Source organism: Martes martes (assembly GCF_963455335.1).
Source record: "Martes martes genome assembly, chromosome: 12".
In the NCBI taxonomy this organism is placed as follows: Eukaryota; Metazoa; Chordata; class Mammalia; order Carnivora; family Mustelidae; genus Martes; species Martes martes.
The window spans coordinates 1,400,228-1,415,316 of NC_137900.1; the positions used below are offsets into that span (position 1 = coordinate 1,400,228).

The window sequence follows — 15,089 nt, forward strand, 5'->3', positions numbered from 1 at the left end:
GGGACTCCGCTCTTACGGGATTTGGTCCCCGGAGCCCTGCACTCTGAGCTGATGGAGAGAGCCAGCAGGAAAGATTTTTAGTGCTTTAAGGAAAAACAGGCTGTCACTGAAGCTTTGGTATTAACATTTCCCCCAAACGATTAGAGTAATGTCCGCCCGAAGAGCGGTTGAGGTCACGGGTGTCGGCAGGAGGAGGAGTCCGAAGAAATACTGACTTCCTCCGGCTTACAGCTCTAGGACCAGTGCCGGTCTGCATCGAAACGAGTGTGTTTAAGGAAAGCTGTGGCGTCCTTCCCATGGTGGGCACCACAGCCTCTCCGGGTCTTCGGACGGCAGTGCTCAGCTCCCTGCTGCGACCTGCGCCCCTGGGCACCACTGGGCCTCGTCGTTCTTTCTCCCGTGCGCTCCGTGCCCGCGCCTTCCCACCTGCGGCCCGACAGCCAGCAGCGCTCCACCGCAGGCCAAGCCAGGGGTCCCTACGGCCCAGCCCTGTCATCTGGAGGACCTGCTTCTGAGAACGTTAACCCCTAAGCTTTCTCTCCGGGGCAAGGGAGACACTGGATGGTTTGGGAGATGTGTGACTGTACAATATGCCGGAGTTACAGAACAAAATTTGAGGGGCCGTGGTCTTTATTTCCAGTTTTTGTCACTGAATGATTATTCTTCCAGATACTAGAAAGCCTCTATAAAATTAGTTATTTCCATCTGATTTCTGTATTGGATGTTACTTCCATTGTCCTGTTCGAGAAAAAAATGTTGGTCCAGAAGAAGAGCTGTTGGTTTTGTGTTTTGAAAGAGGCACATTAAATAAGCGTAGCATCTGCTAGCATTTCCAATTTCCTGTTTTTCTAGTTTTGTAAGCCTCGCTGCCCAGTACAACCCAGGCGTCTTCAGGAGTGGGCCCCAGACCCGCTGCCTTTTCACGAGGGGCTGGGGATGCATGCATGCAGGGGAGCCGGATGAGCATCTTGTCTGGGTCATCTGGGGGATACAAGGGCACAGCAAAGGCTGTCGCGGAGAGGAGCGCTCTCTTCAGATGATCTCAAGGACATGGTCCTCGTGTGCGCCCCACACCCACAGACGGCATTCCGGGGGCTCTAACAAAGATACTTGTCTGAGCCTCGAAGACCTGTGGCCTCTGAAAAAGATATTTATTAAGTATCCGAATTAGAGAGAGAACTTAGCTGGGTTAAAGTTGATGATGGGGCCCCTGCGTGGGAAAACTGACGCTTCGTGCCGTCGGGCGTTTGTCACTCGTTCGTCGGACCCTCCGCAGCTCCTCTCGTTTCGAGCCTGCTCTGCGCTTTAATCCAAAAGACACTTGCAGAGATGCTGCTGAGGTCTAACTCCTGACCCACGAACTGTTCTTAGGAATTTAAAATGTGATCAGACAGCTAAATTCCATCTGGGGCACTCTCGTTTTCAAAGATGACAGAAGTCACGTTCTCCTTCTCCCAGAGGACACCCAGTTCTCACTTCTGTGACCCTCACACACCCCAAAGGACGCATCAGGCTGTAAGCTTTCGTGTGGTGTGGGAGCACTGGCTGGAGGGCACAGCCTTACCCACGCATCATCATTGTGCTCAGTGCCTAAAGCCCGTGGAGGACAGGGCCTGCGGAGCACAGGGGCCCGCGGAGCACAGGGGTCCACGGAGCACAGGGGTCCACGGAGTACAAGGGCAGGGCCAGCGTGTAGGACAGACGCCGACAGGAGTGTCGGCCTCATCGCCAGCCCGGGCTCCTGTCGGGCCATTCGTGGGTGTGGTATCATGTCAAGCACGACACCTCCTTTTCTTTGCCTGCTTCCCTTCTAGGGAGACCCGCGGGAGCGCGGTCAGCCCCCTCCTGGGTACAGCCCCTGCCGACCTGCAGGCGGGCAGCGTTGCCGACGTAGGAGCTGCTCCAAGTGCCTTTCAGAGCTTGCGCGGCCGGGAGGGGTTTCCCATGAACTGCCTTACAGCTTCTGATGTTTCTTTGCCGTGGTGCCGGCAGTGGGAATTTCTGAATTTTACTGGGATAGACAATATAATTTGCATAAATAGTAATTAACATCTTATTTCTTTAATTGAATTTTAGGGACCCGTTGCGATGAGAGTGGCAAAATTAGCAATTAATCAAGGGATGGAGGTGAGTGCTTTGATACTCGAGTTTGTCGTCGGAGGAAGTGGTGGGCATTTAATTCAGTTTCATTTATTATCTTTTATGTTCCCAAATTCAGCTGTTTCAGTGCTATTGTTACTGCGAGCTAGGTTATTTTTTTGTTTTTAGCTCTATTGTTGATTTCATTCTGCTCAAGCTCTTCCTGACTCGGTCTCTTAGTCACAGAACTCGGGAATTTCACGGATGTCCTGCAGCTTATGACACGCTCCCTGTCTTTGCCTTCAGCGAAGAGATTTATTGGCTGGTGGTTCCTAGAACACCAAAAGAAAAGGTCACTCTGTATTCTCAACAGCAGTTCATTATAAAAAACATTCTGAGGAGAACTTCCAGACTCAGAGCCGAAGCGAGCTCTCTCTGCCTTTACGTCCTCCATGCGCTTTGTGCAGGGAGCCGCGCTAACGAGGCAGGTGTGCAGGGTGTCCTGGGGTTACCCCAGGAGGTGACTTCTCAGGAGCGCAGGCCTCAGGCCGGGGGAGCGATGCAGGCACCCGTATACATTGGGCTTTCATTACCCCAGTTGGGTTTTGGTTAAATACCAGAATTTTGAAGAAAGATACACTTTCTTACAGACTCAGAGGCCGCCATATCTTCCTGGGCCTCCTAGCAATAAACAGAGGTTGAATTTGTTAGCAATAAACACAGTTTTAAAGATGTACAAAGTAGAATGGTTTTAAAAATTCTCGTGTAATTTTTAACAACACTAACAGCAAATGCCCTATGGCCCGTTTTGCACGGCAGGCCGTGTATCCGTGCTTTATCAAGGCTAGATTGCCCCGCGCGGTAGACAGTACAGTTAGCCCCTCGTCTGGATGTGCCTCTCTGAGGCACCGAGAGTGTAACCAACTCAGCCAAGGTCACACAGCTCCCACGTGGTAGAGGCAGAACTTGAACGCAGGCGGTCAGCTCCAGACTGCCCCTGCTGCTCACGCGGCCAGTTTGCTCCCAGAGAAGTGTTATGAGTTTGAATTTGTATTGAGTGCTCCATGTTTTGAGAAGTAATTCCTGCTGAAATTTATTATGTTTTCATCCTCAGGTTGATTTAGTAACAGGATTAGCCATCGAAGAAGCTTGTTATGCTCAGGTATGTAATGCAACTACAGATTCAGCGAGGCTACCTCTTAAAAATCATGTCCACCTTCTGTGTAACTCAAATGAATGGTACGTCTCAGAGCAAGACTACACCCATACCTCTGCTAAACTCATACAAATGAGGTGAAATTAGGTGTCTGTGCTCTTTGACTATTACTAGCCCTTAATCGCTGATTCTCTTCCATACACTAATGTCTCTTGTCTACCTAATTTAGAAAACTCTATCAAGTTAGTACCATGTGTGCTGTCGCTGTCTCTTGGTCTCCTATTATATTTTATGGGTGTCGATATGAACCCTCACTCCAGTGTAGATGGGTGGGAGGGAGGGCAGTGGTGTGAATGTGGGCCTGCTGGGGAACATCAGTATATGAGACTCATTGGTTCTGAGCCTTCCCTCCTGCCCACTGAAAGTTCCCTGATTCAGTGTATACAGTTTTCTGTTTTGTACAGAAATTAGTAGGACTTTGTATGGAGGAATAAATCTCCTTTTTTTCTTTCCTTCCTTGTTTTCTAAAAGATGTAACTTCATTTAGGGCATCCAAAGTAGCAAAAGTATTTTGTTCTACCTTTTGTGAGAATTGGAAACTCACTTGAGCTCTCATTTAATAAGCATGGCGGTGCCACGAATTAGGAAGAACAGCTAGAGTGTTCCCCTGTGCCTGGTCTGCGTGTATAAATTGCAGCCTTTCATTGATGAGCACATGCCATGAATGAAGCAAATTACACACTTCTTACAAATGGACAGCCTTAGAGTCCAAAGAAAAATTTACAAGTATGTTTGGCCATAAATCCCACCTTACTAAATGTGAAGGAATAGGAATCATAAGCATTTTGTCAGACCACAGTGGAATTAAACTAGAAATCATAACAGAAAGATAGCTGGGAAATCCCACCTGGTAACGGTGGGATTAATCTTTTTACTCTGGGTTGAACAGCATACTTTTAAGTAACACATGTGTCAAAGGAAAAGTTACTGAAAGCACTGCTTAGAACAGCATTTTAGCATTGAACACATGTTTGAGAGAAGGAAGATCTAGGATCTAATAAGTTTCCACTTCAGGAAAGTAGGAAAAGGAGAGCAAAGAGAACTCAAAGTCAGCAGAAGAAAAGGAAAAATAAGCTTTAGAACAAAAACCAATGAAATCAGAAATAGAAAAACAAAAAGAAAAAACCACAACAAAAAAAATCTGGCTCTCTGTAAAGACCTATGAAGTTGACAACGAGGCAGACTAACCGTGGAAAAGAGAAGATAATCACCAATATCAGAAGTGCAGGAAAGGCCATCTCTAATGATCCCATGGACACTGAGAGAATGATAAAGGGATACTTTGAACAACTCTGCCTACAGATTTGATAACTTAGATGAAATGGACCAATTCCTTGGAAGACACAACATACTGAAACTCATACAAGGACAAATAGATAATCTGAATAACCCTATGTTTGTTAAATTAAATAATAATTAATAAACTGCTAAAATAGGAAGCTCCTGGCCCAGATGGTTTCTCTGGTGAATTCTACCAAACATTTAAGGACTAAGTCATATCAATTTTTAGTGATTTTTTCCAGAAAATAGAAGCAGAAGGAGCCCTTCTAACTCATTCTGGGTCGGTATTATCCTGATACCAAAACCCAACATTATAAGAAAGGAAAACCACAGACCATTTCCTGTTATAAATGTAGATGTAAAAGTTCTCAGCAAAATATTAGCAAATCAGATCCAACAATGTATAAAAAGATGTTTAAAAACAATTTCAGATCGTCTGATTTGTATAAAATATATGGATACAATGTGTAAAAAGAACCAGATGGATTCTTTTGGTAGATAGGCAAGCCAGGTTTGACAGTCAGAAAACATTATAAACTATCACACCAACAGGTTAAACAGGAAGGTTGGATGATCATATCAGTAGATCTAGAAAAAGCATTTGACAAAATCCAACACCCATTCATAATAAAAACTCAGCAAACTATAATGGGAGATTCCTTACCTGATAAGAACCTCTATAAAAGAAATTGGAGCCAGCATCATACTTAATGGCCAAGGAGAGGGCAAGGACATCCTCCTCACTTCTCCTTGTCAACATCTACTAGAAATCTTTGCTAATGTAATAAGACAAGAAAAAAAGATAAAAGATACACAGATTGGGAAGGAAGAAATAAAACTTCATAGAAGATATGATTGTCCATGTAGAAAATCTCAAAGAATCAACAACAACAAAAAAACACTAAGAAGCAGTAGAGCAAGGTTGCATGATATAGGGTTAATAAACAAAAGTCAGTTGCTTCCCTATGTGCCAGCAATGAAGAACTGGGATTTGAAATTAAAAGCATAACATGATCTTCATTAGTATAAAAAATACCAAATGCTTAAGTATAAATCTAAAAAAAAAAAGTACAAGATTTATAGGAGGGAAACTACAAAACTGGTGAAAGAGATTGAGATGTAAGTAAATGGACAGATAAACCTTGTTCATGGATAGGAAGACTCAGTATTACTAAGAAATCATTTCTTCTCAATTTTATTTAGAGAGTCAGTCAGTACAATCCCAGTAAAAACCTCAGCCATGTTACTTGATCAGTATTGACAGACCAGTTCGGAAGTTCATATGGAAAGTCCAAAGACTTAGATTAGGCAGTCCAGTAACACAGAAGAGCAGAGTTGGGGGACTGACACTGCCCAACTCCAAGACTTACGGTAAAGCTACAGTAATCAAGACAGTGTGGCGTTGACAAAAGAGCAGACAGTTGGATCAGTGGAACAGCATAGGGAGCCCAGAAGTAAATTCATATGAAAATCATAGAAGTAGACTCATAGAAAATGAAATGACTTTTGACAAAGGAGCAAAGGCAGTTCGGTGGAGAAAAGATAGTCTTCAAAACAAGTAGTACTGAAGCGTCTGGGCCTTCAGTGACAAAAAAATGAATTTAGAAAGTGACATTACACCCTTCACAAAAACCAGCTCAGATTGGGCCATAGACCTAATGTAAAATGAAAACTATGAAACTTCTTAAATATCACGTAGAAAATGTAGGCATCCTTGGGTTTGTCAGTGACTTCTTTAAAATTAACACCAAAAGTATAATCTGTGAAAGAAAAAACTGGTGTTTCACTTCATTGAAATTAATAACTTCCACTCTGTGAATAACATTGTGCAGAGGATGAAGAGAGGAGCCCCAGGAAGGGTAGGGGTCTTTGCGGTACACATCTGTAAAGGACTTGTATCTAAAACAGATAAAGGGCTTGTAAAACTCAACAATAAGAAAACAACCCATTAAAAAGTGGGTGGAAGAGCTGAACAGACGCCTCACCAAAGTAGATACACTGATGGCGAGTGAGCACAGAAGCAGGTGCTCCACATCATACGGTGTTAAGAAACGCAAGTACAAACGAGATCCGATTTGCCCATTTCCTACAAAGCTAAGCATAATGTTAGCGTGTGATTCGGCAGTTGTAGCTCTAGGTGTTCACGCAACTGTGTTGAAAACTTATGTCTGCACAAGTCTGCACGTGGCGTTTTGGCAGCTCAGTTCATAACTGCCAAACTTCGAAGCAGTTGAGATGTGTGGGTGAATGGGTAAACTAAGGCACATTCGTGCACGGAAGAACCTCAGATGCATACTGTTAAGTGACGGGTTTCCGTCTAAAAATTGTAGGTACTATAGGATTCCAACTGTCTGACCTCCTGGAAAGGCAGCACGGGGCAGGGATGAGTAGATCGAACATAAAGAGTGCTTGGGGCAGGGAAGCTGTTCCCTGGGCTGCTGGAGGGGTGGACACGTGACATCGTGCCTTTGTCAAAACCCACGATGTATACAACATCCAGGCTTTGCTTAACAAGAACGTGTGGATCCTGGTTCATCGGTTGTAACAAATGTACTGCATTGACACAAGATGTCAGTAATGGGGGCAACCCCGGGGGCAACTCTGAAGTTTGTTCAGTAGTTTGTAAACCTAAAATTGTCTAAAAAATAAAGTATGTTGGTTTTTTAAAGTACATTTGAAATCAGGGGGAAAGTGTGTTTGGAATTAGAATGTAAATTTGGTCACATAATTAGAATTGTTCAAATGATGGGTAGATTTCAAAATTTTCGATCGCCTTCTAGTTCCCTTTCTTTTACTTAAATAAAGCTTGTTAGACTTTCGTAATTTCTTCTTTTTGGTGTAGGTGACACAATGTTTTGTTTCTCTAGACTATTCCAACAAAAGACAGGCTTGAAGGTCTTCTTGCTTTTAAAGAGAAAAGGTCCCCACGCTACAAAGGAGAGTAGAAGACGCAGAAATGTTTCCAATGCCAGTGTAACGAGCGTAGCTCCGGAAGGATCTTTCAGACCCACACACGTCTCCGCACCTGGAGTCCCAGTGACCAAAGTGAGCATCTGTAGAGTGAGTTCAGCACCTGGAGCGGACCCATCTGTGTACATCGTTCAAATGTGCGTCTTGTGTCCATTCAGATTTACAAAGCTAGTAGTGCATACGGTCAAAAACAGAGTCAAAAATAGGTACACATTTTTAAATATTTACTGCATATGAGCGTTCTGTTCTTAATTTTTTAATGTGAATAATTTATATATTGCACATTCTAGGAAATAATATTGATTGTATGTCTACTGTGCTGCAATACGAAATAAAATTATTTCTATATACCAAAAATGTGAAGTTATACCAAATAAAGTTTCTAAGGGAAAATACGTCCACGCATACATACATCTCAGACTGAAATTGGTAGATTCTCTGAGTGAAAGTTACCAAATAAAAATAAAATTGGTGAAAAGAAAACTTGGGAATTTTTCTCTTCCCCTATTCTCTTTGAACCAAGTAAATCATCGCACACTGGATTTTAGAAGAAGCCGTCCGTCTTTCCATGCCGATTCTGTCGGGGGACCTCTGTAGTGTTAGAATCAGTGTGGACGATGGGAAACGAGCCTGCTCAGATGGGGCCCACGGCCTCGGGAGGCCAACAGGAGGCCCGGAGTCGGTGTTCTCCTACTTAGGCCCAGCACGCGGCCCGGCCGTTGGTCTAACTCCCCAAGAAGGTGGTGGTGCCCGGGTTGGGCTGTCGAAGCGGCTTGGGGTCAGGGATTTGAAGGGAAGCCCAGCTGCTCTGCTTCCTAGCCCCAGCGTTGGCACCTGGTTTCAGGAAGGAAAGGAGGTGAACACAGCCCCCTGCAGCCCCTGTCTCCCTCGTCTAACCCCTGGCCGGCAAAGTGACTAGAAATGGAGGGGCTCGGGGGCACATTTGCATTGCTGGCCTCGCCTTGGGAGGGAACAGAGTGTACGTGCGTGGCCAGAGCTGTGGGATCCAGAGTGCAGCGTGGGGAGACCTTCGCAGCTCTCCCGGGAGGTTCGAGCCAGCTTTATTGGTATGTTATCCCAGCAGACTGCCCTCCGAGGCTGCGTCCAGGGCCGAGTCCGGCGGTCTGGGGAAGCCCTGCTTTCCTGGGACCTGCTCCTCCTCACTTGTGGACTGGGGGGTTGCCCGTGCCCTCTGAGCAGCACGGCTGTGCTTTGTCACAGGGAGGTGACATTCGGCGTGTGGGTGACTGCCTGTCCCGCACGTTCCCACACTCAGCACCGCGGCTTCCTTGGAAAGCACATAGGCTTTGACCTTTTAAACATCACCGAAACTTTTGCTTTTCACCTGGGGGAAATTGAGCGCTCAGTTTCCATTTGAAATACCTTGAAGGAGGCCAGCACGGAGTCACCGTCTGCAGGTGCCCCCCATGCGGGGGGCAGCCGTCGTCCTCACTTGCAGGTTCACGGCCGGGGCCCAGCGGACTGGCCTCCTGGGGACGGGGCTCAGCGAAGCGCTGGGAGCTGCTGCTTCTGCCTTGGGGAGGCGCACGCTTCGCCTTCTGATCGCCTCGTGCCGTTCACGTCACACGGGGTGACTTCCAGGTGCAGTGCTGGCCATGTCTTCATCATCCTTTAAAGATTTCAGGGCCGCTTCGTTCTGTCTGCGACACGTTCGAATGCCACTCCGTTCTCACTGTGCGGGAATAATTGTGTTCACGGGAGCCTGTTCAGCGGGCGCTGGGTGACTTGTCTGTGCTCACGGACGCCTGGTCTGTGGCGGACGGAGCCGCTGGATGCCCTGCGGACTTCTGAGGAAGGCGCTGGCGTGTGTCCGGAGGCAGAGGCATCTTCCTCTTGGGGCTTCGGAGAGCGTGGACTGCCGTGTTAGGGCGCGGGGGAGGTGTGTAGACGTCGGCCTTTCCTGGGGTCTCGTCTGCCGCAGAGCAGCCCTGCTGGGCGTGGTCCTGAGGCCGGCGCCGGGCCCCGGGACTGCTCGGGGAGACGGGGAGACGCCGCAGCCGGGGGTGGTGCTCGCCGGCCCGCCGGCACGCTGTGCCTTCGCGCGTCCTTACACCGAAGCCACGTCCAGCGGACGCAAGCCGGCGACGCAGCGGCGACCCCCGTGCCTCGCAGGGACGTGGAAGAAGACCCAGAGGGAGGATGCGTAACCAAGCACCACTCCGGTTCCCGGGAAAAGCACTTCCCGTCGTCCCAGGTCTGCAGGACGGGGTGCCGGCTCACGCGTCACTTCTCTCTCAAAAGAACGAGGGGCCTCCGCGTCACAGATGCTCTGGGACGAGAAGGGCTGTGATAGGGGCCCAGAGAAGACTCAGATTTTCTGGACTCATTTCTGTGATTTAAAAGATTATTTCGAGTTCAATAAAACTTGAAAACTTGGCTCATTGTGTTCAATAAAAAATAGACGGTTTTCCTTAGTCCTTTCTTCCCCTCTCTTCCAGCTATCAGAAACTTGGCTTGTCACTGAGCTCAACTTCCAGACCACACCTGGAAAAGAGCTCTGTAGGGGGACCAGAAGAGTGGCGTGTCACGTGCTCAACGGCAGGCAGATGCTTGTGTTTGGTGCAGGCTTGCCTTTGGCTCACCTGGCCATTGACTCTTTCCCTCGCTGGACCACAGCTCTCCCTTCTGGCGATAGGTCCCGAATCGCTCTGCTCTGGGATCCAAAAATCCCGGCAGGCAGACGCTCTCTAATAATTAATCATACCGCTGTGTCTTCATCTACCCGCCGAGTTAGATATTAACTTCTGTGTCCCTCAGCACTATGAGGCTTCATCAAAACAGCAGTGAAACTGCTTTCTTATTTTAAAGAATAAGTGTACCTTTGTCACAGAAGAAAAGCTACAGCATTTTACAGTTCCTGGGTAATCTTCTGGCAAAATGAGAGCCCCTTTCCTGCATAGGTGACACAGGCTCCTGATTGTGTTTGGGGGTGTTTGGGGCGTTAGGGACGGAACCCTCTGCTCAAAACACCTGTGGGTCTCGGGTGCCGGAAACCCGCTGCTCCCATACCGTGAAGTCCTTGTCTTCACGAGCCTCCCGGCATCCGGCTGCCCCGTAGCGGGCCGGCTCCCAGTCCTCCAGCCCTTGGCGTGTGGCCTTTGTTTTTCAGGTGAATTCTCAAGGCAGCGTGAGAGCGGGGCGCCTGACGGGGAGAACGGAGGACGCCGAGGACAGCCTCAGACATGTACCTCGAGTGGCCGGGGCCGGCCCTCATGGTGCCCGTCCACGCCGCACAAGCCTCGGGAGGCAAGGTAGGGGTGCCGCCGTCCTCAGGGAGCTGACTGTTCCCAGGGGCAACAGAGTGAGCTCAGAGCCAGCAGGGTGTCAGTCCCTCGGGAAGGTACAGAAAACACTGTATTCTGTGGTCCGTTTGGGTTCGCGGGGACATGGACAAGATCACAGAGAGCGCTCGGGCCGGTTGTCAGGGGAATGGCACCGGGGGTGAGGCCGCGGCCATCCCCAGCTGTCCCACGCGCTGCCGTGCTGTCGTCTCGGGAGCAGCCCAAGGGGAGAGGCTCTGGCAACTCCGGGAGCGGCATCTGGGGCGCAGAGTGGTGGCAGGAGGGCAGTGGGGCTGGGAGCCGTCCCTGGGGCCAGTGACTGGGTGGTCTTGGTCAGCCGGGAGACAGCTGGCGTGTGTGCGTGTGTGCGTGTGTGTGTGAGAGAGCGCGAGGGAGCGAGCGCGCGCCTCTGCCCTGATGGGTGCCACGGTTTCCTCGCGACTTGGGAGCTCCTGGAAGTGTGCGTGTCGGACGGTCCGAGGACAGCAGGCTGCCCCCCCTCCGTGCACGTCCACAGCCAGCACGCGGGGACTCGGACGGCTCTGTCAGCCGGCAGGTTAAGACACCGGAGGGCCGGGTTGCTGCTCGGAGCCCTGAGGCTTCATCACTGCGCCCTGGAGTGCCCGGGGCCAGCCTTGGCAGCTGTGAGCGGTGCGGCTCCTCCCCCACCCAGCTCCCGGGGTGCGAGCTGAGGTCTGCAGTGGTACTCGCGCGAGAGGAAGCCCGTGGGGCCCAGGTCACCCTGGGCTTCGGGGCAGTGTCGCGAGCATCTTGCTGTCTCCCGCACCGGCCAGACTCACCCAGGGTCTCGCGTTCAGTTCCGGCTCGGTCAGAGGTTCACTCTGCTTTTCTGGAAAGCGCACGGGAGCTCTTTGACCAGGTCTCGTCTGAAATCAGTACCGAGCCCAAGCTCAGCCTCTCCTGCCCGTGGGCCTGCTGCTGCTCTTGATGGGTTTCAAAGCCAGATGGCACGAGTCTGTGCCCGAGGGCTCTGTGGCCAGGAGTGCCGTCGTCCACAGATGTGGTGTTCTGTCTGCCGGGTTTTCACAAGAGATGGGCTGGGACAGGGACAGGGGTGCAGGGGTGCATTCAGAAACCCATCTTTCACCCAGGGAAAGAGCAGTGGGGGAGCGCTGGTCGCTAGCTGTGTATGGGTTAGAAGTGCAGGGTGATACTGGGGCCTTACAGGCCGCCACGGGCCAGAGCAGCCACGCCCGCCCCCGGCCCCAGGGACACGTGCAGGGGCCGCTCTGTGCTGTCACTCACAGACCCAAGGACCGTCGACAGGAGAAGCTGCTGAGGCCCTCCCAGGTCTGGCCGCAGGGACGGAAGCAGATGGTGAGCCGTCGGGGCAGGGCTGTCGGCAGGCACGGCGGGGCAGAGGGTGGCTCTCTAACTCCGCCATGCTCTGTCCCGAAAGTCCCCCCGGATGGTGCCCCTTCCGCTCTGGCGTGGGCTGAGATGTGAGATGCACGGCTGCTGGGGCTGCTCACTGGTGGGCTGGGTCAGAGGAGGCACAGAGAACCGTGTCTACCTAATGGCAACCTGTAGCTGGGCCCTACCCTGGCCTTGAGCAGCAGTCGGATGCCCTGCTCACAGGGCCAGCTTGGAGGGCTGGGGAGGGACAGGTCCCTGAGAAAGGCATGCCGACTACTGGCCGCCACCATGGGCACGTGTGCCCACCCCCGGAGCAGGGCAGGCTTCCCACACAGCCGTGGCCCCCACCTCACTGCCGAGGGGTGGCCGTGGCATGCGGCCCGGAAGTCCGCCCCTTGTGGGTTCATCAGACATGGTGAACCCATTTCACAGAGTGGGATGGAACGCTGCCACCGACGAGGGAAACAGTGGCATCACCGCTCGGGGCTGTGACGGCTCAAGGCTGGACTCCCGTCGCGGTGATGACTCCAGGCAGAGGGTTCAGAGGAATTTGAAGATGGGCAAGTGCCCTCTTTTGACCTTTTCAGAAACAGTCTCATCACTTTCACTTCCAGCTCCCAGCCGGCTGAATGAAACCTGTGTGCCCTTTACAGAAAGTGAAGAGCGGGTTTGCCCGAGAAGTTCGAACTCCTCGCGGCCTCTCGTGGGTTGAGTCACAGTTCTTCTGAGTTGTCTGTTGGCTCTTTCTGGAAGCACACACTTTGTGTGAGGCTTAGAACTTGCTCACAAGTGGCCCTAACTTGAGCGTTTTAAAGATACAAGAAAAGGTGACGTGCCGTGCCCACCAGGAAGCGACAGCCCCCAGCTGACTTGGTGGAAAGGGACTCGGATGCCTGGGGAGCCGGGGTGGGTGTGGTGGCGGTGGCTTTCAAGGATGCTGGCACACAACAGGAAAGGGCACTTTCTCTCCCTCTGGTCCTTGTGGGAGTGTGTATGCGGCATGCGACCGTCCACCTGCTGTCCTCCAGAGACCAACAGTGTTTTCCCGGCCTGTCCCCTGGACTGTACTCCCGAGTTCAGGGAGAGTGTGTGACCTCCCGTGCGCTCGGTGCGTATCTGAACCCGTTTGCGTGTGTAGGTAGGAAAATTTGTGTTGAATTTCCCATAAAACTCAGCAGAACTGACAGTTTTAATTGTATCCAGTGTCCCCCAGGGATGAGCTAGTCTTAGGAAGTGAGCGTGAGGAGGAGCGTGGTGAAGGGAGCCAGAGAAAGGAGGGGAGTCCTGGCCCGGGACCGGTCCTCCCTTGCTTGCCCCATGACCTCCAGCAGACGCAGAACAAAGCCATATCTGTAAGAAAAAGATTTCGTCTTGTCTGTCACACATGAGAACAGAGTTCCCCAAAGCTGCTGGCACCTGGAGAAGTCATGTTTAGGGTGCATTGTGGGGGACACCTGGGCAGCTCAGTCGTTAAGCCTGGCTTTTGGCTCAGGTCATGATCCCGGGGTCCAGGGAAGAAGCCCCGCATCGGGCTCCCTGCTCAGTGGGGAGCCTGCTTCTCCCTCTGCCCCTCCCCTTCCCACTCTCTGTTTTTGTCAAAAATAAATAAAATCTTTTAAAAATGTAAGAAAGGATGCATTGTGGGAGGTCGATTTCGTATTGATTCTGGGTTTAGAGGTCTAGCATCAGAATTGAAGAAAAACACTTTTGTGACTTTTGTGGATTTTTCAATCTATTTTTTAAAATACATAATTTACATACCATAGAAGTCACCCTTTGAGCTGTACAGTTCAGTGATCTTACTGTATTCACAGAGCTGTACAGCCCCGACCACTATGTAATTGTAGAATATTTCTGTTGGCCCCCAAAGAAGCCCCATACTCCTTAGCGGTCTCCTGATTGCCCTTCCCGCCGACCTCCAATGACCACTAATCTACTCTTCTGTTTCTGGATTTGCCTATTTTAGACATTGTGTATAAACTTTATATGATAATAACCTCTCTTTGGCTTTTTCCATTCGCTATAGTGTTTTTAGGGTTCATCCGTGTGTAACATGCACCCATACTTCATCCTTTTTACGGCTGAAAGTTCCCCATTGCACGAATACACCATGTTGTGTCCATTCATCAGCTGGCAAACTCAGGTATGTCCACTTTGGCGCTGTCACCAATGACGCTGCTACAAACAGTGGGTGCGGCTTGGATCATGTGGATCGATGTTACTGTTTGTCACAGGCGCTCACCCAGAAGTGGAGTTTCACTGGGTCGTGCAACCACTTTATGTTTAACTTTTCAAGGAACTGCAAAACTGGTTTCCAAAGTGCTTGCACCAGATTACAGTCCCATCAGCAACATACAAAGGTGCTAATTTCTCAGCATGCTCACCCACGCTTGCCGATGACTTTTACTTTGGTTATAGCCATCCAGGGAGTGTGAAGTGGCACCTCATTGTGTTTTCGATTTGCATTTCCCTAATGACTGATGATGTTGGGAATCTTCATGTGTGCTTGTTTGTCATTTGTATATCTTTTTTGGGGAGAATATCAGTGTAAACGCTTTGCCCATTTTTAATTGGGTTGCCATTTTATTATTGAGTTGTAACTGATCCTTATATCTTCTGGGTACAAGTCACTTTGGATATGAGTATCTTATTGGATATGTGATTTATAAATCTTTTCTTGCATGGGTTGTCTTTTCACTTCTTTGATGGTGTCCTTTGAAACGCCAAATTTTAGATTGTGATGAGATGAAGATCACTTTTTCCTCTCTTCATTGTGCTTTTGGTGGCGTATCTGAGAACCCATTGCCTAACCCAAAGTGATGACGATGTGATTTTGTCCAAGTGTTCTACAGTTTTAGCTTTTA

The 15,089-nt window shown here is 49.8% G+C and overlaps 1 protein-coding gene and 1 long non-coding RNA gene across 4 annotated transcripts in view; both read left to right on the forward strand.

Moving 5' to 3' along the window:
- Positions 1-8,034, forward strand: part of AUH (AU RNA binding methylglutaconyl-CoA hydratase) — a 150,898-nt gene extending 142,864 nt beyond the window's left edge. Inside the window, exons 8-10 of one of the 2 annotated variants that reach the window (XM_080819665.1) lie at positions 2,077-2,127; positions 3,194-3,241; positions 7,444-8,034. In XM_080819665.1, coding sequence (XP_080675791.1) covers positions 2,077-2,127; positions 3,194-3,241; positions 7,444-7,521 — 177 coding nt within the window. In that variant the 3' untranslated portion in view covers positions 7,522-8,034. The remainder of the gene's footprint in view (positions 1-2,076; positions 2,128-3,193; positions 3,242-7,443) is intronic. The other variant, XM_080819666.1, reaches the window with a different exon arrangement.
- Positions 8,035-10,328: 2,294 nt separating this feature from the next.
- LOC308352978 overlaps positions 10,329-15,089 on the forward strand; it is a 38,688-nt gene continuing 33,927 nt past the window's right edge. The window contains exons 1-2 of one of the 2 annotated variants that reach the window (XR_013967707.1): positions 10,329-10,428; positions 10,677-10,818. This is a non-coding gene — a long non-coding RNA (uncharacterized lncRNA). The remainder of the gene's footprint in view (positions 10,429-10,676; positions 10,819-15,089) is intronic. The other variant, XR_013967708.1, reaches the window with a different exon arrangement.